General features: G+C 42.1%; 1 protein-coding gene and 1 non-coding gene across 2 annotated transcripts in view; both read right to left on the reverse strand.

Moving 5' to 3' along the window:
- The window catches only part of TOP1 (DNA topoisomerase I), a 103311-nt gene extending 78559 nt beyond the window's left edge, over positions 1 to 24752 (reverse strand). Inside the window, exons 1-2 of the mRNA XM_056121434.1 lie at positions 24476 to 24752; positions 23945 to 23969 (exon numbers count right to left, since the gene is read on the reverse strand). Of these exons, the coding sequence (XP_055977409.1) occupies positions 23945 to 23969; positions 24476 to 24508 (58 nt within the window). The 5' untranslated portion in view covers positions 24509 to 24752. The remainder of the gene's footprint in view (positions 1 to 23944; positions 23970 to 24475) is intronic.
- Positions 3126 to 3232, reverse strand: LOC130030947 (U6 spliceosomal RNA). The gene has a single exon (XR_008793592.1). It is a non-coding gene; the product is annotated as a U6 spliceosomal RNA (small nuclear RNA).
- Positions 24753 to 24958: the final 206 nt, after the last annotated feature.

A 24958-nucleotide genomic window follows, 5' to 3' on the forward strand; every position in this document is an offset into this window, starting at 1 on the left:
CCTTCCTTGAAGAGGCACTCAAAATACAACTTTGTTAAAGATGACCTGACCTCATATTTTGACTACAAAGGCACCACACCAAGGAAAAAGATACACTGAGGCAAATTCAGGGAAAACACAGGCTGAAAAAAATTAACCCTCCAGAAAAGATTCTTTATCATGTACTCGTTCATTAAATTTCTTCTTCTGGGATAAATAGATCCTTGAAACATCTTCTTCCTTGACCTTCAAAGCCCATGGATAACATGCCCAGGGGCTAGAATTTAAGAAAAAAAAAATCAACACTTTTACTTAACAGCCTATATTTAGTATGGTCTAACATTTGAAGATTTGGGAATGGGGTGAGGGGAGAAATAATGCAGCAAGTAAAATGCTTGCTTTGCACTCGGCCAACCCAGCACCACTATGGTACTTCTGGCACTGCTGAGAGTAAGCCCTAAGCAGAACTGGGTGTGATATCCCCTCCCCTCCCCAGGAAAATAACAAGCTGGTTTCAGAGATAAAGACTGGCATGTAGGAGTGTTTGCCATTATCAGGAGTGTGTGAATCTCTCTCCCCAAAATTTTAATGCCAAACTAAATAAAAGCAACAAGGAAGGACCCAATACAGCAAGTAGGTTGCTTGCCCTGCACAGAACCTCCCAGGAGCAAGCCTAAGCAGACTCAGGAGCAAGATCAGAGCATCAATGGAAGTGGCCCAAACCCACCCACTCCCAAAATAGAAATAACAGGAAGCAAGAAATCGCTCACTAGAGGGACAATGGGTAAGGGGATGATAACCTTTCCCTCTTCCCCTACTTCCCCACTCCTAAGTGTTTAAATTCTCTTTACCAATGCTAGCTCATTATCAACACAGGGAAGTCAGTCTATACTCCAACCTAACAGTGGCTGATTTCAATTTATAGCCCACACAAGAAGTCTTATCACTATTTTACAGCCCTTCTCAATGAGGGCATTTTCCAAATTACAGAGCATAGTCTTCTGACAAATAGGAGAGAGACCGAATACTCAAAAGAAAAGAATTTAAAAGAAAAAGGTCGAGTAGATTCAACTGTAAAGAAAAACTCAAAAATAAGAGGGATTAGTAGTATTTCCAAATTTCTGAGAAGTTGTGGGGACAATCCAGGGCCTCAAATACTTTCAATTTTTAAAATTATAGTATCATCATCTGTTTTCCCAAAATGTATACTATACATGACATTTTCTTATTGAACAAATTAAAGAAACTATAGTACATGTACACAATAGAATACTATGCAGCCATTAGGAAAAATAAAGTCATGAAATTTGCTTATAAACGGATGGACATGGAGAGTATCATGCTGAATAAAATAAATAAGGAGAGGGACAGATAGAGAATTACTGCATTCATTCGTGGGATATAAACACAGATATACATGTATACATGAGTCAAATATCCCAGACCAGGAAAAATGGGGGCCAGGAGGACTGGTCAATGGTTGGATGCTTGCCACAAGAGTGTCGGGCGGGGGGAGGGGGCGAAGGATAGATAGGATAGAGAAGGGACCAGTATAAAAATAATAGTTGGAAATGATCATTTTGGACAGGAACCGAGTGTTGAAAGGATATACCTGATAACCTTTCAGTATCTGTATTGCAAACCAAAAGGCCAAAGGGGAGAGAGGGGAGAGGGAGAGAAGGGGAGGACGGGAGGGAGCGAGAGCGAGAGCGAGCAGTCCTTGCTACAGAAGCACATAGAAACAGATGGGAATGGGAAGGGTGGGATGGAAACTGGGGGCATTGGTCTGGAAAATGTACACTGGTGAAGGGACAGGTGTTGGAATATTCTATGAAACTCAATCATGAACAACTTTGCAACTGCACATCCTGTGATTCAATTAAAAGAAATAAACATTAATCTTTTTTTTAAAGACATTTTCTCATAGAATTTATTTGAAAGTAGAGGAATTCTCCATTAGAGAACCTAGTGCTATCAAGATAACAAAAAAAAAACACCATTCCCATTTAAAAGATGCGAGATGAAAGCTTAAATATTTCTTCTGCTTAAGGATGTGAGGTCCACAATATTCATTCAAATATTTACTGAGTGCCGACTATGTAAGGAATTATTCTAGGTGCGGAATACAGCAGGAAACAATACCAAATATTTGCCCTCTTAAGATTCACAGTAAGCAATTAATATCCACCAAATCCTTCCCAATATTTGAATGAATGGGAGGAGGGCAAATGTGTACAGAACTGTGGAAGTTTCTCTGGACTTGATCCCATTAAGGTTCTGAATCAGATTATCTGCTGTTAAAGACTTTCACAAGACATTGTAAAGGCCAAGCAAACAAGGGTAAAACTGCACATTATTTTCTTCATAAAAACAAGGTGTAAAGTGGCTAAGTTTTCTTTGTCAAGAGAAAATAAGTGGCAAAACCTTATTCCCAGAAACTTTGAAATACACTTCAATAGAAGAGCAATTGGGGGCCAGAGAGAGAGTACAGTAGGTAAAGAAGGCACTTGCCTTGCACATGGCTGACCTAGGTTCATACCAGGAACCCCGTATAGTACCCCAAGCACAGTGCAGGAGTGCTGGGTGTGGCCTGCACCACCCACAAAAAAGAGAGCTACTCAAAGATAGAAGACTAACATGTTCAATTTTGTTTTAATCAGCTCTGCAACACAACTTCAATTTCTACATTCTGCCCCAACATTCCCAAGTGTCCACATGTTCAGAAGAAATGCCACAAATTGGCAAAAAAATACTTGAGAATTCACCTCAATTCTTAATTATAAACAATTCTGTAAAACTAGTAACCAGATGTCCTTAAAGGTTTGGATGAGAAAAAACAACACTAAATAGTCTGTTGCTTTGCTTTAGACTTCAGTTTCACATCTTTAAAAAAGGTTAAATGGCCAAAGGATGTTTCCTCTTCAATCCACTTCTGTTTTTTGACTTTTATGCTTTTACAATACTAAATTTTCCTTAATCTGTCATCTGAGTACCTTCCTATCTATGAATCCCATTTTTTAAATATTTATATTATTTTAAAAATTAGAACTTTATTAACAAATGTCTTCTCAGTTTGCATAGCGGAACATTCTTTGATGAACTGAATAATGAAGATTATAATTAGATGTGATATTTCATTATTTATACTAAAATTGGAACGCTTCACGAATTTGCGTGTCATCCTTGCGCAGGGGCCATGCTAATCTTCTCTGTATCGTTCCAATTTTAGTATATGTGCTGCCGAAGCGAGCACTGAATCCCATTTTTAACTTATTTACAACCTTCTCTCCCATCCTCACCTTTCCACTAATGTCCCTAAAATTCATCTTCCTTAATTTCTCATTCCAGGGACCAATTTTTAAAGTAAGCATTACTGAATTAATAACAAGGTCATTTAAACTGGCATTTATAGGAATAGAAGGGTCAGAATAAGCCGTTCACACTTAATAGGCAAACTACATACATTACATTTTGGGGAGGGGGGGTCCTCACCAGCACTGCTCAGCCCTATAGGGCAGATCTGAGAGTTGAGTGCTTGGGCTCTGCAATGAAGACCATCTGGGCCACAGCCATACACCCTAGCCCAACAGGAGGCCATGTGGTGCCAGGATGGAACTCAAGGCCTGGAGAATGCAAGGTATAAGCTCCAGTCCTTTGGGTTATCTTCCTAACCTTTAAATTACATATTAAAAATCTATTCTTTCTAACAATATAAAAACATCCTTAGAGCAACTTATAATCTTTAATGCAACACGCTGCTGGGTCCTATATAATCTGCATTTCTCTGGTCTATTTTTAAATCTGTAAGATGATTTCTACCGACCCCTTACACATTCAGTTACAAGAATTCTATGATCAGGCTCATGGATGAGGCTCAGTTGCAAATCACTAACCTTGCAGGTATGAAGTCCAGAGCTCAATCCACCACAAGCCCACACAATAAATATTATCCTGACAGTACTGCTTTTGGAAATGTGTGTGAGCACCAAAACCACCCACAGTTATCACAAGAAAGAGAAAGGAACAAGAGAATTCTCCGTCTTTATATACTGTTCTGACGCAAATGAATTAAGGTAGCACTGTCCTCCCACTGTTCATTGATTTCCTCGAGCGGGCCCAGTAACATCTCCACCGTGAGTCTTGTTATTACTGTGTTCGGCATATTGAATACATCACAGGTAGCTTGCCAGGCTTTGCCGTGCAGGTGAGATACTCTTGGTAGCTTGCTGGGCTCTCTAAGAGGGGCGGAGGAATCGAACCCAGCTCAGCCAGGCCGGCTGCATGCAAGGCAAATGCCCTACCACTGTGCTATCCCGCCAGCCCGAATTAAGGTAAAAAGAAACTTTATAATATCTGAAGACATTGGTTCTCCAACTTGTGTATGAGACCTGAAACTTACCCATCTTTTCCATGTGGGGGATTGAATCGAGAGCATTAAATACACAAGGCACGCATTATTCTATTATTTTAATATGTTTTCTAGTTGACAAGACATATTATAGAAAGCTTATTTTAAAGACTGCTTATTACTTGTTGGTCCTCTGAACAATAGTACCAAATATGAATCACCTACAATGGCCAGGCTACTAATTTGTTTCTATTTTAATAGGGTCTCTGTTCCTTTAAAAAGGCATGCACTATAAGGTGGTGAGTCAGCCACTTGGGAATTTTTTTTCTTTTAACTTAGAGCTGACAATACTGAATCTGCAAAATCGAGGAAGAAAGACAATGTATTCACCAGTCACCCTCCAGCATTTATTTAAAAGAAAGAAGACTGAGACACACAACAGTTACACTGTATAATCAGGCTTTTTAAAAACTTTGGTTGCTGTTTACTTTAGTGATGAGTTATACTTAGAGAAAAATAGATAACTGGTAAAAGGGCCTTAACTGAGAAAACAAATACACGGGACAAGGATGCATTAGTAAGACTTAAGATGCAAACTCATAGCAAACTTAGAATTTGGCTTCAGAAAAAGAGGCCTCTAAATAACATTAAGAGTTCTGTGAGGAGGCTGGAGTGACAGCACAGCGGGTAGGGTGTTTGCCTTGCACACGGCCAACCCAGGTTCAATTCCCAGGATCCCATATCCCATATCCCATATCCCCAGCACCACCAGGAGTAATTCCCGAGTGCAGAGCCAGGAGTAACCCCTTTACATCGCTGGGTATGACTCAAAAAGCCAAAAAAAAAAAAATTTTTTTTTTGTGAACTTCATCCTACATAGAATTATCAGTCAGGTAAGCAAGCTGGCACTACTCACGATTCTAGGGGTCAGTAAACATTCCTGTATAACAATACCCCCACCATCAACATTAAAAAATAACAACTACTATTCTCAGCTCTTGTGCCAGGCCAAAGAGACCAAAGAGATGTGGCAGGCAAAACCTTTCCTTAACAGTGACTAGAAATTCGCAAAACCCTATCCTATGAGTTGCCCTTCAAGCTCATGTCAAAGTCAAGATTATCCCTTGCTTAACCTAACACTCTAAATGCTAAACTTTCTCCTAAACAATATCCATTCTGAGTCAGAGTACAGCAAGTAAGGTGCTCGCCTTGCATGTGGTTGACCCATTTGTGATCTTCAGCACCATATACAGCCCTTCAAACACAGCCAGGAATGATCCTTGAGCACTGCCAGCCCCCCCCCCCCATAACAAAAGGTACACACACAAAGGTAAAGGTAAAGGTAAAGGCCCTCCCGTTGATCGTCAATTTGCTCGAGCGGGCCCAGTAACGTATCCATTGGAGACTTTGTTGTTACTGTGTCTGGCATATCCAATACTCTCGGTAGCTTGCCGGGCTCTCCGAGAGGGGCAGAGGAATCGAACTTGGGTCGGCCATGTTGGCCGCTTGTAAGGCGTACGCCCTACCTGCTGTGCTATCGCTCCAGCCCAAAAAATATTAATAACCATGCTAGCCTGACTCAACTCTCTTTTAAACAGCCCACAAATGGCCATTATCAATATGTCATGAATGTTACTAAAATCTGCCCCTGTTCTGCAAACTAGACTAAATCACATGAATAAGGACTCTAACTGGAAGACTAATGCCTAGTCCACTACAAATTCTAAAGCTGTAAGATAGGTCTCTTTGCATTTTCCACTCTGGAGAAGTTCGTGTTCTCTCTTGAACATATTACTTCCTCACTTTCTCTCCCCTCACATCTAAGTTAAATTTCTATAAAAACCTTGCTTTAGAGGCTTGAGCCTCTAACTAAATAGTACAGTGGGGAGGGCATGTGCCTGGCACAGGGTTGAGCCGGGCTTTGATCCCTTGCATCCTGTATTGTGCCCTGAGCACTGTCAGGAGTGATTCTTCTAGAGCCAGAAGTTAGCCCCTGAACACCACTGAGTATGGCCTGAAAAATCAAAAATAACTACCTTGTTTTACCCCCCCCCAAAAGAAAGGCTGCAAGGTAGTTGTTTGTTATTCCTCTCAAAGTAGAAACAACAACATACTTATTAAGACTGCAGTTTAGATTCAGTGGAAGTCCTTAAAAAAATAGCAGACTTCAGAGATCCTTCTAAAATTAAGAGGTCCAAGTTAAATCCTAGGTTAACAAAAGATCCTTTTTCTTTAATAGGTAAAGGTTTCACAAATTCTAGAAAACTAGATCTAAGAAGAAGACACTAAAAATATGAATTACCCAGAGGTCTTGCTGAATAGACAGGTTTTCTTTAACAGGGAAAGGTTATTACAGTACAGCACAGCCAACTACTTGCTGCTTTTAGTCTGCCAGGGATCCGCTGGAAATGTAGGCAAGTGCTCTAAAATATGAGAGCCCTGAATCTGTCTGATACTATATGAATAGCTCCACCCAAATCCAAAATTCCCAGGAGGAAATGAATAGTCAGCCAGGCTATCTTTTTACCTTGTCCTGCGTCACACAGTTAAGAATTAAGACAGAAAAAAAAATCTAGACATTATTCACTACACTGGGTGCCAGAGCCACAGCACAGCAGGCAGGGTACTCACCTTGCACACCATCAACATGCACTCGATCCCCAGCAACACATAGGGTTCGCTAAGAGTGGCCAGGAGTGATCCCTGAGTGCAAAACCAGGAGTAAGCCCTGAGCACTGCAGGGTGTGGCCCAAAACAAAAACAACAAAGAATTCACTATGCTATTAAGGAGTCCCTCAAGGCCAGTCACAAGTTTGCCTAGTTAAACTGGTCATCTTGAAAACTGGCCACTTATGCACAATCTCTACAGAATTGTAGTTTCTTCCTTCTATTTTTGCTTTTCAGACCATACTCAGTTGTGCTCAGAACTTACTCCTGGCTCTTCGCTTAGGGATCACTCCTGGTGCATAGGGGACAAAATGAAAGAGCTTGAACCTGGGTAGGCCCACAGGTAAAGTAAGCTCCTTTATTATCTCTTCAGCCGTTGAAGAACTGAAGTTCTGATGAGTGCTGCCCAGAACATTTCAAAGGGTCAGTTCACAGAGTTTTAAGTCAAACCTAAGTAGAGCAATAATTTTTAAACTTCAGGGATAATCTAATTTTATGGGTTCATCTTTGTTCTACATAAATGTAAGACAAAGTTGAAATTTTTACTCTTGCCTCCAAAAGCAATTAATATAAAACCCTTAAGATGAGTATTTGCATTCCTTATACTATTCTGGTTCCCCCCCGCCACCCGCACAGCAAAGCCTGGCAAGCTACCCGTGACATATTCGATATACCAAACACAGTAACAAGTCTCACAAAGTTATTGGGCCCGCTCGAGCAAATCAATGAACAATGGGAGGACTGTGACAGTGACAGTGATAACTATTCTGCAGTGAGTAACGCTGTCACAAGGACATCCCTGCAATGAAAATGTTTCCTCCTTCCCAGGAGGCAGAACTGAAAAAGGAAAAGACCCGTCTAACCTGAAAATATACCTTCTCAGGCCGCTCATTTAGGGCAGTGCCATTCCTGCAGGTTTCTCCTTTGTTTCTATGAAATGAGCCTTTAATGTCTGCTAAGTAGTGAAAGTGATTACAAATTTCTGGCCTATGCAATATGCAGGAATCCAGAACTCAACCCAAGCTATATGTTATTTCCAACAGGCTAAGGCCTCAAAATGCCCACGTCCACAACTTGTATCTGATCACAGGGTGTCAAATCTGTTGACAGCGTTGCTTCATGTACCATATTACTAACTGTACAATAGGGACTATTACTATTGACTGTGCTTAAAATGCACGGTTAATTTTCTAGGTGACTAGCTATAGAAAGAGTAAGCCTTCACGAATCTCTCCTACCAAGTTAAATGTATTTTTAGAAGCCTTTCTGATGCTAATCAAATAACTGACTCCTTGACATGGTTTATGCTCCTCCCACTATAAATTACCTCAGTCTAAAGTATAGCTATATTAATTGTACAAGTATGGAGGCCTAGCCATGTGAACTATCTTAAGGAGTTTTCTTAAGTACACCACTTAATATGCTAAATTAAGGGCCAGAGACATAGTACAGGAGGTAAGGTGCTTGCCTACCAAGAGTGATCCCTTAATGCAAAGCCAGGAGTTAAGTCCTGAGCACCACCAGGTGTGGCTGCACCACCGAAAAAGATCCTGAATTACTCCAAAACTTATTTTAGGTTTTCTATGTTGTCAGTATAAAGAAATAAACAGAAGTTACCTTAATCAATTTCACTTATTTTGTGAATTATTTGAGTTTGGGAATATAGTGATACCAGGGAACTATTAGGTACTCTTTTTTTACAATTCTGAAAAGATAAGAGGAAACTAGGAACATAGTTGTTACTTGCTGTAGTCAATTCCATTAACAAGAACTCAAACCAAGTTTATCCAGCTGCAAAAACCGTTTTCAGTACGGAAGTTGTAGGCTTTGTCAACTGCCTTTCATTTCTCCTAAAAAATGTGTAATTCAAACAGAAGGTGAATTTCAACTTACTCTATAATTCACTGGTTTAAAATTTTTAGTATCCATTAAATCACCTGGTTGTTAAAAAACCTAGTAGCTGTGTTCATAGCAACAACAGAGATACAGGAAGGAGTTGCAGAGGAAGAAAAAGTTAAAAATACAAGTGACTGAGCCCCCACCAGGGTTGCTCAAGATGAGGCCAAGAATTTGAGGCTCAGATGATGCTCAGTTTCTGAGACAATGCTGATGTACAGGAAACCCCTATTCAAATCCTCTCTATTCCAACCACTGCCTTCGGTATCTCAAGACAAAAAGTGATCTTCACATATTGGCTCTTCAATTGCACTAATCTATGCTGGTATGTCCCCATTTATCTTCTAAAGTTCTTCTTTAATCATCTTAAAATAATAGTATAAAAACCTTTCATTTCATTCTTTGCACTTAGCTTAACTATCCAATCCTCACAGATGACATCAATAACAAACACTGCCTTCGTAAACATGGAAATTGAGAAAATGATAAAGATGCTGATGAAACATACAATAAAACAACTACAAAGGCAGTTGCTGATCCCTGCCATTCAGGTAAAGCCCCCTGAAAGGTCGAAGATAGGGCCAGAAAGTATACAGCAGGTAAGGCACCTGGGTTCAATCCCAGGCACCACCAAGTATCTCCAGAAATAATCCCTGAACATAGAGCCAGAGGCAAACACGGAGCACAGTTGGGTATGGCCTCTTTCCCCACACAACCTCCCAAAAGACAGAAAAAAAGATATCTATTTAGAGTAAGGTATGTCAGAAAACACTTCTGGTTCTTTTCTAAAAAATCTTACAAGTCTCACAGTTCAATCGACATTAAATAAAGCAAAGCACACATCTGTGCCAAATAAGATGATAAAGCATAACTAGATCAATTTTTCCAAAGGTGATTTATGGCCACCTGCACTAATCACAATCATCTGGAGATTTGGGGGAGCGTGCACATCTCAGGGCTTACTCCTGGCTCTGTTCTGCACTCAAGGTATCACTCCTGGTGGGGCTCAGGGAACTATATGAATTGCTGGGGATCAAATCCAGGTCAGCCACATGCAAGGCAAACACCCTTCCCATTCTACCATCACTCTAGCCCAAGAGATTAAAAGAATAAATAAAATCAAACCCAGGCTCATATACTTGCAAATGAGGCATTTGTTCTTCTGCTGAGTCTTATCCCCAGCCTGTGGGATTGTTAAAAAGACACTAAGAATGCAGATTTCTGGGCCAAGGATGGCACAGTGGCTAAAAATGTCCACCTTACAAGTGTGAAACCATCAGTTCATCCGTGGTGCCACCCACATACTCAGAGTGTGGTCCCTGAAACTCTTCCCAGTGCACAGTCAGATGTATGTAACCCCCAACAAACATGTGAGTACTATGACCAAAATATGCACGAACAACTAAATGATTTTAACCCCTGTGAGTCTTGTGGGCAAGAGTGGAAATGCTACAACCACATATGCAACCCCTGGTCATTATAATAACAGAGGTAATGGGGGAAAACTGGGGAAGAGAGAATTTTTCAGCATTATACACTAAGGAAAATTCCTTAGTGCATAGGACTCAAAAATATACTCTTTGCCAACCACTTGCTGGTGATTCATATACACATATAGCTTGAGAGGAATAAAGGAAACTTTGATATTCAACCAGCTGGAGAGCACTAGAAAATCCCATTTCTCAACTTAAAATGTACTGAAAGCATCACATTGACCACACAGAAGATAGTGTTCTTGCCCCTGTAAATCTCTCCAGCTGAGAATAAAAAATTGGTAAAGTACAACAAAGGCTCAGTGAAATCCAGAAGAAAACAGTACTTCTGGTTTGGGATTAAATGAAGATTCAGGCAGACTTCAGTAGAAAAGAAACAGTTATGTAGGACTATGACATTTCAAGAACAAAACTGGCTTTGAAATGTTCTAATTTTCAAGGAGTTTACGAAAAACTCAGTGCCTTCCTAAAAACAGAGTACACTAAAAATTGAGTTAGCTAAATGATTCCAATTTCTAAAGATTGGGAGGCATTCCAGGGTAAAAAAGAATACTGATCCGAATAAAACATGATTGTTGAGTTGTGGGAGAATAGGCACTAAACTTTTATTCCATGAAACGGGTCTGCTGCAAAAGGATTTTTTTTTAAAAAATCAAATTTCCAATAAATGTACTTAGCAAAATGATCACTTTCACATTTTTGTACAATAACATCTGTTAACAAATATACCAGTTCAGGCAACTGGTATGGCTTCTACTTATATCTACAATTCACTTCTGTAAATACTTTGCTATGCTTTCACTTATAGGCATATTTCATCATACTGCACTAATTATAAACTATTCCTCTTAAATTTTTGAGCTCAACACAAACTATCTGACATCTTAATTCTAGAGATTAGCTCCAGTTCTAAAAATATTCTCTAGCATTTTCAGGACTATAAAGAAAAAATAAATACTAACTTCCTGTTTGTCCAACTGGAATTCATCTGGGCAGAGGAAAGCAGTGTACTTCTAATACAATTTTCCTAACAACATTCTGAGACAAGGAGGGGGGAACGAAGACTCTAATCTCTATTTTATTTCTTATATCACACTATTTGCTCGAGGTAAAAGGTAAAGGCCCTCCCGTTGATCGTCGATTTGCTCGAGCGGGCCCAGTAACGTCTCCATTGGAGACTTTGTTGTTACTGTGTCTGGCATATCGAATACTCTCGGTAGCTTGCCGGGCTCTCCGAGAGGGGTGGAGGAATCGAACTCGGGTCGGCCATGTTGGCCGCTTGTAAGGCGAACGCCCTACCCGCTGTGCTATCGCTCCGGCCCATATCACACTATAGACAAAGGAAAAAGTGATTTTAAAGCGGTAAATTCATCACCAGCTGAACCTGCACTAAACTTACTCCTGTCACAAACTTCTATTTTTCTATTATGAAGAAGCGATCTAGGAGACTTGAGAGTTAAGCATTTTATCTTTGGTGAGCTTTGTGTTCTTCATCTTGTTTTCTTACCAGAACCATGGAAACGTAAAAATATAGTGGCTGGGGGCTGAAATGATAGTATATCGAGTAGGGTATTTGCCTTGAACACGGCCGATTGGAGTTCCATCCCCAGCATCCCATACGGTCCCTCAAGCACCACCAGGAGTAATTCCTGAGTGCAGAACCAGGAGTAACCCCTGAGCATCGCTGGATGTGGCCCAAAAATCAAACACACATATATATATATGTGTGTGCACACAAATACTGAATATCGAATACGTCACGGGTAGCTTGCCAGGCTCTGCCGTGCGGGTGAGATACTATTCGATATGCCAAACACAGTAACAAGTCTCATGATGGAGACGTTACTGGGCCTGCTCGAGCAAATCGATGAACAACGGGAGGACCGTGACACGGGACCATGTTGTGTGTACACACACACACACACACACACACACACACACACACACACACACACAGGGTCTAGAGAAATACTTGCCTTGCATTCCACTGATCCATACTGACTTGAATTCCCACTAACACATACGTTCCCTGAGCATGGACAGGGATTATACCTGAGCACAGAGCCAGGAATATTCCCTGAGCAGTGCAGGGAGTGGCTCCAAAACAACCAACCAAAGAAAACCTTAAGAAACATACACTGAAATATGCTCAATAAGCCCCATTCAATCCCAAGGCTTAGGGCTTACTTCTTCATTCCAGGTGTCGCATAAAAACTACTGAAATTGTACCCGTTCTTCTGAACACCCTAATTTGAAGAATGCGTAGTATGTCTAAACTTCTATAAAGTCCTGATTGGATTATTCGCATGCAGATTATTTTAAATACCACCATTGTGTATTCTATGTACTTTCCTCTAAGGAATTTAACAGCTGAAGTTGTATTGTCCATGTCAAGATACCTCATGGATTAGGAAATTTTGAACTTTCTTCCTCAGAACTTAATCTGTAAAATTTTAGTTTTTCAGGGGGTATGGTGCCACTAGCAGGTCAATTTGTACCTGTAAGGCGAGTGCATCAGCAGCCTGATGGCACCGTCAGGCTTCCAGATACCCCAAAATTGCTGCTGTGCCTTTGGCCAGACCCCAAAAACTTGGGGCAAAGTTTACCAAGAAAGCAAACGGCCAAAAGTTAGGTATGTGGGAGACACACCCACAAATCACCTCCAGCTCAGCTATATAATTGGAGGCATGGCCTCTCTGGTTCCTGATTGAACGGCTTAATGGCCATGATCCCAGAGACTCAGAACCCAAAGGCTTTGGGCAGAAATGCGTCCTGTTCCTGCAGTAGGTTACTGGCGCTGGGTCAATCCAGGTGGGAATAGGTTTCATGCCTTGGCCTGTTCCCCCTGGTGGCCCGGTGACCACCATCCTCCAGAGGCCACAGGACAGTCAGATTTGGGCCTGCAGTGACGAGACACGTGGGGCCTCACCAGATGGGGGTGGAACTGGCCCTTTCCTCCCCATCCCAATGAGACCCCGAGTCGCCACCTACAAACAGCATCTCTGGATCCTGATCAAGCAGATTAACGGCCGTGTTCCCAGAGACTCAGAAACAAATCTCAAAACCCAGCGGCTTTTGGCAGAAATGTATCTGGACCGCATACAAGGTGACCGCAGCCTCAGAGCTTCTTGGAAAGCCAGGTATGAGCCGGCAGTGATGGGGCAACTGCAGACTCATGAGAAGGGGGGTGGTACTGGCTCGTCCTTCACACCCTATCGAGGTCACAAGTTGCCCCCCATAAGCGGCTGTCCAGCACAGCCATGGCTCCAGAGGCAAAAGGACTTAATCCAGAGCCCGGCAGCTTGCAGCTTGCGGCAGAAAAGTGAATGGACCAAGAGTTAAACTACGGTGCCATGCCTCCGGGAGGGAAAGAGTTTTGCTCCCTTCCGCCTTTTCCACCCCCCAGCAGCAACGTGGCCGCCGCCTCAGAACTTATAAGAAAGCAGGTATGAGCCGATGCTGATGGGGCAACTGCAGTCTCATGGGAAGGGTGGCCGGAACCGGCTAGTCCTTCACGCCCTACCAAGGTCATGAGTTGCCCCCCACGAGCGGCTCTCCAGCACAGCCATAACACCAGACACTCAAAAACCAATCTCATAAATATATGGCTCTTTACAGAAATCCAAAATCATTATATGGCATTATATGATTCTCATACCAGCTATAGAAAACAAAGTATTTCACAATGCCTTTTCAGCAATTCTGATTGTTGGGGGGGGGGGGGGGGAATTCTAAACAATAACGGTGCATCTTTTTTTGAAATAATGAATGTAATCAGTGTAGAGAATAAAGGTAAAAAGGCCCTCCCGTTGATCGTCGATTTGCTCGAGCGGGCCCAGTAGAGAATAGTTAAGTGGAAATCATCTGCCTCACAGGCATTGGGAGGGGTGGGAGGGGAGTATATTGGGGTTCTTGGTGGTGAAAAATGAGTACTGGTGAAGGGAGAGGTGTTTGATCACTGTGTGACTGAGACTTAAACCTGAAAGCTTTGTAACTTTTCCCACAGTAATTCAATAAATAAATATAAGAAAAAAATAGTAAAATTATGAAAAAAAAAAGATGGAGTTCATGCCCAATTCAATCAGCTAATCAGTGGCTGAATAAATAGCAGTCTCCAACATAAAAAAAATAAATAAAATTTTAGTTTTTCAAATCTATGACAATAGTGGACTGGAGAGAAGGTATCACAGGTAATATACCAGTGAAACTGTACACAGACAACCCAGGTTCAAACCCCTTATCACATATGGAATCCTGGGCACTGCCAGTGTGACCTGAGCATAGAGCCTAAAGAATGTCCTGCGCATCGCCAGGTGTGGCCAAGAAATAAAAAAATAAAAAAAGATGGTGTTTCCATAGTTTCAAGTAATTTAGTTCAAGAATGTAAACTATTTCAAATACTTGAATTAGCTATTATGACATGGATCTCTCACAGAGAGTGTGAACATTTTTAGTCAATAATAAATCTGGCTATTTAAGAAAATTACTTTTCAAATATATGCGCAGTACAGTACAGATGTATGATATAAAAATGAGAAAAATGTTTGAGCTTAGATATCTTTTTAAAAAATTCTGGGGCAATTCAGAATCTTTGAAAGTGTAAAGTCTAAGTTTCCAATTTCATTAAGAAGAAAACAACACCTTAGAATTGGGAACAAACAGACATCACTTATACACTAAAGCATTTACTGTCAGAAAGTACCTTCCATTCCCATTCATGCTGTTATATGATAAAAGCTTTTGTTCTTAAGTCCAATTAAAAACACAGAATCTCAGGTCTGGAGCGATAGCACAGCGGGTAGGGCGTTTGCCTTGCGTGCAGCCAACCCAGGGTTCGATTCCCAGCGTCACATGTGATCCCCTGAGCACCACCAGAAGTAATTCCTTAGTGCAAACCCAGGAGTAACCCCTGTGCATTGCCAGGTGTGACCAAAAAAAGAAAAAAACTTACGGAATCTCAATAATATAAAAAAGACCAGCAGTGCAGTAATTTTATGAGTTTATCTTGTTCATCACTGCCTAGTCATTACTAGAATTAACTTCCTGGATGGCAACTTGAAATTTTATTTACAATTAAACCTGTCATTTTTAGTTTCCTAAGTATAGCTCTAGATCTTTCACATTCTCAAGTGCAAAGGTACAATTCCAATGTGTGTGTTCCCTCCCAAAGATTCTTACAAGTGTAACTCTCAACTTATGAGAAACAAACTGGTTTATACTTACCAGCTTGTGCTGTCACTAAATATTGGGCAGCAGAAACTGCCACTTCATTACCCTCCTTAGTCTCAGATTCACTCCCTCTTGAGAATACTATCTCAGAATACTCAAATTTAAAGAAATTAAAGATACTCCTGTTGTAGAAAAGATAACTGAAGCAATGTCTAGAAAATGGGTCTGGGTTTTTGTTTTGTGCTTTAAGGTTTGGGAGAAATTATAAAAACTATTTACAAAGTTTTCATCTTTCTGGGCCAGGGATATAGTACAGTGGTACAGCACTTAGCACTTGACTGGCATTCAGTCCACAAGAGCAAACAAAAAGTCTTTAACATCATGACTGCCTGATTTGGGAGGTGGGGGAAGGACAATTCTCCCCTTTACAAAAGAATATCCACATTCTAAATCAGGAGGAAATTCCATGAAGGAAGATAGTTACTCCCGGATGATTTAAATCCAATTGTTGTGTACACTCTCATACACTAAGAGCAACATAACCCTGCAGCATTAATATTCACTTTCCCAGTTTTTTCATATACTTAAATAGACAAATGTTTCTAAAATGTTTCTTTTGACGATTTTAATCTTTGGAACTCCTCAAAATTAGACCCTATTCTGGAAATTTCCATCCCATAAAATTACTTTCTCTGACCTATTCTTAATGGAATTTGATTTCGAAGTCATCGCTGTTGATTTTTTAATAATATCCTGGTTGAACAATAGATCTGGGGGCAGGATGCATAGCTTATTGGTACAGTAGCTAGTTGCCTTGTATGTGTGAAGCCAGGGGTTCAATTCCTGGAAAACACACACACACACACACACACACACACACGCACTTGAATGAAGATCTATTTAGCTTAATCTAATGGCTATTATTAGCAAACACATCCAGTAACTGATTTTGGTCTATTTTAAGCAGCATTTCTAAAACAAATTTAAGCCAATTTAGCATTAGACTTACAAGGCATTAATAAAATTTGATTTGATAAATATTTTCATAAACTTTCCCGACTTTATATACATTTGTTAATGTCATTTGTTACTAAATACGCATGCCTAGATTTCATTACTTAAGATATTCTTGTTTCAAAGAATTAGTATTTCAGTAAGAAGTTATTAGTCACTTTGATTATCTGAATAAGTGAAAAATTAAAGTAACTCAGGTACTTTCAGTTTTCTGCTTAAAAATGTTTTGCTGGGGCCAGAGACAGTCCAGAAATTAAGGCATGCTTTACATATAGCTGGCTGATTAAAGCCCCAACATCACAAGATTCTCCAACCTCCTCAGAGGCTATACCTGGCACCAAAGAGGTTGGAGCAATTCTCAACACAAGGTCAAGACAGCACCACAGAAGGGAGGGGTGTTGGAACATTGTATGACAGAAACCCAATCATTAACAACTTTGTAACTATGTATCTCATGATGATTCAATAAAACAAATTAAGAAGGGGGAGGTAGGTGAAGCACCAAATTCTAGGACCCTCACATTGGATCACTGGCCGAGGAGGCCAAGAGATGCTAGGAAGGTCCCTGGTGCCCCCGAGCATAGTTTGGGTTGGGAGGTTTCCCCGGGGAGCGGGAGAGGGGAATGTTTTGTGCAATCATGATGGCAGTGCAGTAGTAGTGTGCATTCAAATGTGTGAAATCTTCGATTTGACCCCTGAGACAAATATATTCACATTAAGGGCAGATAAAGCGTTAGCTTTGTATGAAGCCAACCAGGTCCTCCCTGACACCCAATATGGTCCTCCAAGCACACTAGGACTATCCCCTAAGGACGAGGCCAGGAGTCAGCACTGTACACAACTGATACGGCCTAAAATATAAAATAGTAATAATAATAATAAATATACTGACACAGATATTCTGTGGTTTTAAAAAAAATGACAAATAATGTACTTGGCATTTCACTACATCACCTCTGGGAGCATCCTTAATATAAAATTCAGTTTTACAAAAAGTCAAGAAATTAATATTAGTTCCTTCATTTCTAAATTCATCTTCTCTACTGCAAGAGGAAATTTATATAGCAATGAGCACTGTGCCTTCAATTATTTCTTAGAAAAGTAGGAACCAGATATAAATTGACTGACTCCCATTTAGCGCTAACCTAGATTTAGATACATCACCTTTTATTAACATTGATTGCTTAATAGTCAGAAGAGATCAGTGTGTAGAGTATGTAGTTCAATCAGGAACTCAACCAATGCTAAGTCATATACATTCACTGTGTAAATGTCAGGAAGACTTAAAATGCTAACAATTTTAAATACCAGAGCATACCAGTGAAGAAAGGAACCACCGCTGTTAATACAAACCTAACATTCAAAATTAAAATCCATTCCAGAATAGAAGCTGACCCAAGTTTAAATTTTAAAATGTAAACAGAGGCATCTTCACAGACATTAATTTTCAACAGCTTGTGTAATATAAAAATATCACCTGTTTATTTGAGAAAACTATGATGTTGAAGGCAAGTTTCATAGAACAGTGACTTACCAAGACTTTTCTGATTTTCACTTCAATTTTCTATTTTACCACTGCTGCTCAAGAACATATAAATCAATTCAGTGACATTTTAGAAATCTACTTTCTTTCCCAAAGTGGGCGATACTGCCCCCCTGTGGGGCAGTGGAACCATCCAGGGGTCAGTTGTAGCCTACAGTACAATTTGTGGGAGTAAGGGGGTACTTTTCTTGGTTCACTTAAAAGGTCAATTTCCAAAGTGTCACTGAGTGGTTTTTCTTTTTCTTTCATTTTTCCCTACCTGAAAAGGTGATAGCAGGCCAAGTAAGTCTGGGAGTCTCTTGGTTTGAGAGATGCTCTAGAGATGGTATGGTTTGGGGGCCAGAACAACAATACAGTGGGTAGGGCACTTGCCTTGCAAGAGGCCATTCCCCGGTATCCAACATGGTCCCTCTGACCCACCAAGAGTAATTTCTGAGCACAGAGCCAGGAGTTATGTTCTGAGCACCAGAGTGTGACCCAGACACCAGAAGGAGAAATAAAGAGAAAAATGGTAAGGATAGACCAGACTAACACAAAGCTAGGAAAGAGGGAGACTTGTGGTGGGGGAAGGTAATGTCAGGCAGCTTCTATTCTGGAATGGATTTTTTTATTTTGAATGTTAGGTTTGAATTAATAATATCGGTGACTCTTTTCTTCTCTGGTACTCTCTGGTATTTAAAATTGTTAACGCTTTAAATCTTTCTGACATTTACACAGTGAACAGTTAATATATGACTTAGAAGTAGTTGAGTATGTCTATGTCTGACTTAACTACGTACCTTACACACTGATCTCTTCCAACTATTAAGCAATCACCGTTAAACTAAATGCATAATTATATTTGAGTCCATTTTTCTAAATCAACCATAATTTTACTGGAGTTCAACAGTTTCATATGGGAAGGACGAAATTCTTCCAAAATACACTTTCAAGGAAATAAAAACTACATTTAAAGAAAATCAGTCTTACTTTTCACTGTAAATACAGTGAAAATTGTTAAGTATCTGCAAAATATATATCTATAGCCTATAGTCACACCCAAATAATATAGAATAGGCACAATAACACTATAATATGAAGTTTCCTGAAGTGATACTTAGCAAAAAATATAATAGAACCCCTTTCAATCATTTTATAACAGGATAACTGTTACTATAATATACAACACAAAGCTTTTTCTGACATATTTACAGAACCAAGACACATTTTGCGCACTCCTCACACAATATGCTAAAAAAAAACCAACAGCCTAATTTTTTTATATATGCTATACAATACTCTAAGAATCCTTTGCACTTACAGAAATGGCTAATAATTCACTAATACCCAAAGAAAAATTAATGAATTTTTCTCAAGCACTCACAATTCCACATTTCTATGTGACTATTAAACAGAAAAGTTAGATTCAATGCTTTTTGTTATTACTATTCACTAGGTCTGTCTTAGATTCTTACTTTCCTAAGAAAAATAGGAGCTAACAACAAATAATAACATCAATTCACCTTCAATTCAGGAAGTATTTCCGATTCAACTCTGGATTTTATCAGGAACACTGGAATTTAAAATTTGCTAGTTCTGGTATGCTGGTAATGTAGACAAGCAACTTTGTTTCATGTCTAAGTACAATATACTCTTATTTCTGTAAAGGTGTTCCAAGGAGTCTGGCTGCTTAAAGAAAGAACACTCGAGCCCAATACTTAAGTGCTTCCGGACAGAGTAGAAAGATGTGCCAAATTTCATTTGAAGGTGCCATCAGTTCGCAATTTTTCAAATGTGATGGGAATTTTCTGATAGCTGTATCATAGTCTTCGCATCTCTCACCCCAACCTGTATCCAACAGCTATAGGTACAACCATTTGCATAACTTAGACTTGATTCCCCCATTCAATTTGAACCCATTAAGCTAAACAAAATCAACACTAGATGATATAAGACTATGAACTCATATTTCTTAAGACTAATCATTGATGGATCTAGCAATTAGTCCTCACACACTCTTCTTACAACTCCAGGGTTCTTGAAAAGACCAAGATCAGAAAACCCAACTTGTTTTACCACCAAACTCTACAGATACCTAGTAGCCTGCACTGTACTATAACAATAATGATTCAGACAGATTACAGCTAGTTCTACTTATACTTAGGAAGTCCTTTCACTTAAGTAAAAGAGTCTTGGTTTCTGCTAGAGATACCTTGTTCATTATCAGTATTTCAAATACTAACAAATAAAAGATTTTCCCAGCAACTGAGTAGAGACTAGAATGCTATAAATTCTACATAAAGAGCAACAGTTTTAACTATTGTAAAGAATGAATTCCAAAGGTCTATACATTTTTTTATTTTCTAGGGGATGAGGGCAGGCAAATAAGCAATATTTGTTTTAATAAATGAACCTGCACAGCAGATCTGTAAGATGGGTTAGATCTACTTAAAAAAAAAAAATCAAGCCTAAGCAAATTCTTAATACAAAGATCAATAATGACATGTCTAAGCATAATTAAACATTGATTTTAATTTTTTAAACTGTCTCCCTGTTACATCAGTCAATCACTAGTTACCAGTGTATTAACACAAGTACATACATACAGAGTAACACTAGAAACTTTCTCTAGACCAGAGGTTCCCAAACTTACTTGGCCTATCTCCCTTTTCAGGGAGAAAAAATATATATTACTCAACAGCCCTCTGAAAAATTTACCTTCTTTCAGGGAACAAACAGCCCAGCTCAGAGAGAAGGCGCATGTCAACTTTAGGAAATAGCACTGTAGAACTGTCCTCCCGTTTTTCATCAATTTGCTCAAGCAGGCACCCGTAACATCTCACAACAAATTGTGACACTTGTTACTGTTTTTGAAATATCAAATAAATAGCACTATGGTAACTACTCCAGCATCAGACTGTTAGGATGGTGGGGAGGCAGTTAAAACACATTCTCTTTAAAGATGATCAGGTTTACAAAAAATGAAAGCAAATGACAAATGTTTAAATCCTTCCCTATTGTCTCTCTGTGAGAAAGTAAAAATATGCAGCTTTCAAAATCTTATCAGAATCATATAAATAGTGGTTAAACTCAACTCACTGCCCTTGAAGAAGCTATTACGCACACTCGGTTTTCCTCATCTGTAAAATGGAGATATAATAGTACCTATTCACAAAGGTCCTTCTGAAAAATAAAGATATGATCCATGGGGAAAATGAGGTTCAAACCCAGTACATGATAAGCAGTCAATAAAAAATAGGCAATTATTGCTATCACACATGAATAAACTCCGAAAATCAGTAACAGTTTAATCTACAAATCCATCATTCACATATTCATTAGTTTTTTTTAATTTTTAGTTAAAAACCATATCATTAATTTTCTGAGGACTCAACTTTCATTACTACATAATACAACATCTATTCAACCAGTCTGGAAAGTCCAAGAACACTTTTTTTTCTTAATAGTAAGATACCATCATGGGGTGGAGGGGGGTAGGGGTGAGGGGTGGCAGGGTGCCAAAGAGATAAAGGGTGGGGCATTTGCCTTGCACGCAGCCAACCTAGGTTCAATCTCCAGTACCCTTGCCAGGTTGGGAGTACTCTCTTAGTGCAAGTCAGGAATAAGCCCTGAGCACTGGCAGGTGTGGTCCCAAATCAAACAAAAATCCCCACCTTGCTCCCAAGAGATCAAATGGGCTTCCCACAATGCCACATCTTCTTGTCTCCCACATTCCCAAATAGATGGGTTTTTTTTCCCTGAAGGGGCCTCAGTTGATTTGAATGGGTTAAGAAATACTCCAACTCCTGACTCTAAGCACCTAGTCTTGCACAACACCCAAGCTCAGAAGTCACCTCCTTTAAGAAACTTCCCCACCTCCAGACAAAATTAAGTCCTATAGTTTCCCAAAGCATTTTGGGTATACATATGCCCCAACCTTATAATTAACCAATTATGTCTCCCCAATAGACTGGGTTGAGGGCAACAGAACTGTTTGTGGGAAAAGTTCCACTCTGATACTAAGCACAGCTGGGGGGACACAATACGAAACATACTAGAAAGCTCAAGAAATACTAATCTTGTAACTAGATTCTCTCCTCACCCGGTACTACCTCTTGCCTTCAAAACTTGAACATAAGCAAACTCTCAATAGAGCATGCTAGAATGATGGGCTGTGGATCAGAAAACCTAATCAGTTTCTCCCATTGGAGAAGGCTGTGAAAACCCATCCTCTATAGAACAGGATATTATGTAGCATCACAATCAGTGCGAATTCCCCTGCAAGCCACAGAGTGTATCTTCTTCATCTGGATTGTCCAAAGAGCCCAAGGGTTTTAACTTTTTTACTGGGGGTATCTCCAGAGAAAACAAGTGGAAATAGTGTAAGAATAAATTACTTGATGTGGCTGAAAAAGGTGAAAAAACAGAAAAATCTGGGAAAAGCAAACCAGCTCTCCATTCCTTTAAAAAAAAAAAAAAAGCTGCTTCTGAAAAAGAATGAACAGGAAGCAGGGGTGGACCTGGCCACTCTTTTGTTTCAGTAAGTAAAATGTTCCTCCTAACCCCCACCAGTCCAAAAGACAAGGCCAGTAACAACAGGTCCAGGTCCATAGGCGATGCTCAATTACCTTTCCTGACAAGTACACTATACCCCGCTTAAAAAAAAAAAAAAAAAAAAGCACAACCCACTAACTTAGGAACGTCAGCAACAATGAAAACTACTCACTAAATACTTGAAATTTTTTTTTAATCAGGATGCCCGCGTCCAACATTTACACAGGACGGCCCACAGAGAACTTGCAAACTCTTTGAGGGAGAGAGCACTTCTGAACCTTTCAGAAAAAAACAACTCGAGGGAAACAATCTCCAAATAGAATAAACTCCACAAAGGGAGGCTTTTCGTTTTACAGCTGTAATTCCCCTCATCAGCGATCTTGCTGTCCTCTCCCCCCCCACCACACACACACACACACACACACACCCGCACCTAGAATTATTTTCGATTCAAAAATACTAAGAAGAATCACCACCACCACCTTCCCCCGCCCCGACCCTACAAAAAAAAAAAAAAATCCCCCTCCCCAACCCAAAAGCAAACCAACAAACAAAATAATAATAATAAAAAAAAAACCCAAACGCTGTCCAAGGAGCTCTTTCATTCTGCAAGCAGCCAAGGAAATACACAAGCAGCAGAAAAAGGGAAATAATAAAACCCCCACCTCCCGCCCACCGCCCCTCCCCACCAAGAGAAAAAAAAAATTTTTTTTGGAAAGTTCTCTTTGGGATAAAAAAAAAAAAAATTAAAAAAAAAAAAAAGGGTCCCGATTGGGCCTGGCGGCCGTCGCGGCGGGGAGGGCCGTGGGGGCGCCGGGGGCCGGCGCGGCGGCGAGCCCTCGGCCGGCAGCTCCCGGCAGGAGCCGAGGGAGGGAGAGCGGAGCCGCGGCGCCGGGAGGAGCGAGCGAGAGAAAAAAGAAAATGGCGCAGAGACTAAGTCCCGACCGTCGACAAGGCCACTTTCCCGGCCGGAATCCGGGCCGGGAAGGGGAGCGAGCGGGCCGGCGACGGGTCCCGCCGCGTCTCCGGGGCCGCCTCTGGGGCGGGCGGCGGGCCGGGGGCGCCGGGCGGCCCGGGGAGGGGGCCCAGGGGCGGCCCGAGGGGAACAATGGGGCCGGTGAGCGCGGAGCCGGGACTTAGTCTCTGGGACGCCATGTCTGTCCTCCCGGGCCGAGGCGGGCCGGCGCGGGATAGGCGGCGGCGGCGGCGGCGGCGGGGGGCTTGGTGGGGGGGGGCGATCCGGGGGTTTGGGGGGGCTCTCGGGGGGTGGGACGGGATGGTGGGGGGGGGGGCCACACTCACCATTCAATCGGAAATCCGCCTCGATCTGCGGGGAGAGAAAGGAGGCAGCGTGAGACCCCGGGCACGTGAAGAAGCCCCGCGGGGAGCGCGCGCGCGCGGCCGGGGGGCCTAGCCCACCCTGCGCCCCTCAAGGATGTGGGCGCCCCCCCCAACACACACACACATACACCTTTCCAAGGATGGCCTCGCGAGGCAGCCAGGCGCCCCCTCCCCACACAACACACACACACACACACACACACACACACCCCGCTCCAGACTGCAACTTGGCGGCTGGCGCCCGCGGCCTGGCGTGCCCATCTCCTGCCACCGCGCGAGCCTGGCAGGGGGGCTCCGGCCTGTCAAAGGCGCCGGGCCCGGCCCCGGTGGGGGTGGCGGTGGCGGTGGCGGTGGGGGCGGGGGCGGGAGCCCGGGCCTGCCGGCGCCGGGTGCGGGAGCGCAGAGCCCGGGGCTGGCGCGGAGGGGGGCGCGGGGGGTCGCCGCGGGGTGGCCCTCCCCCCCCCCCCGGAGCGAGCGCCGGCCGGCGCGTACCTGGGAATCGTTGTGGAGATGGTCCCCACTCATGACGACCCGAGCGGCGAGCGCGGCGGGCGGAGAGAGGCGCCGAGGCAGACGCGGACGGTCGGCCAGAAGGGGTGGGGGCGGGAGGGTGCACGGCGAGGGCGCCCGGAGATGTCCGGAGGCGGCGGAGAGCGGGCGGCGGCGGGCCCGGGGACTCCCGGAACCGCGGCGGCGGCAGCGGCGGAGACAGCGACGGCGACGCTGACGGGCTGCCGGGCCGGCGGCGAGAGCAAAGCCCAGCAGTTGTGTAACAGCCTAAGTTCGCATTTCGGCCCACTGCGCCTGCGCGGCCTCTTTTAAAGCGGGACGTCGGCGACGTCAGGGACTCGTGAAAAGAGGCCGAGGCGGGCGGCCCCGCCCCCTCACGCTTCCCCTCCGGCAGCAGGGCCTGGGCGGCGCGGGCCCCGCCCCCCTACAGCCTCCCGCTCCGCTGCGATTTGCATAAGCGGCCGG

Source organism: Sorex fumeus, unplaced genomic scaffold (genome assembly GCF_029834395.1).
Source record: "Sorex fumeus unplaced genomic scaffold, SorFum_2.1 ptg000044l, whole genome shotgun sequence".
NCBI classification, from domain to species: domain Eukaryota; kingdom Metazoa; phylum Chordata; class Mammalia; order Eulipotyphla; family Soricidae; genus Sorex; species Sorex fumeus.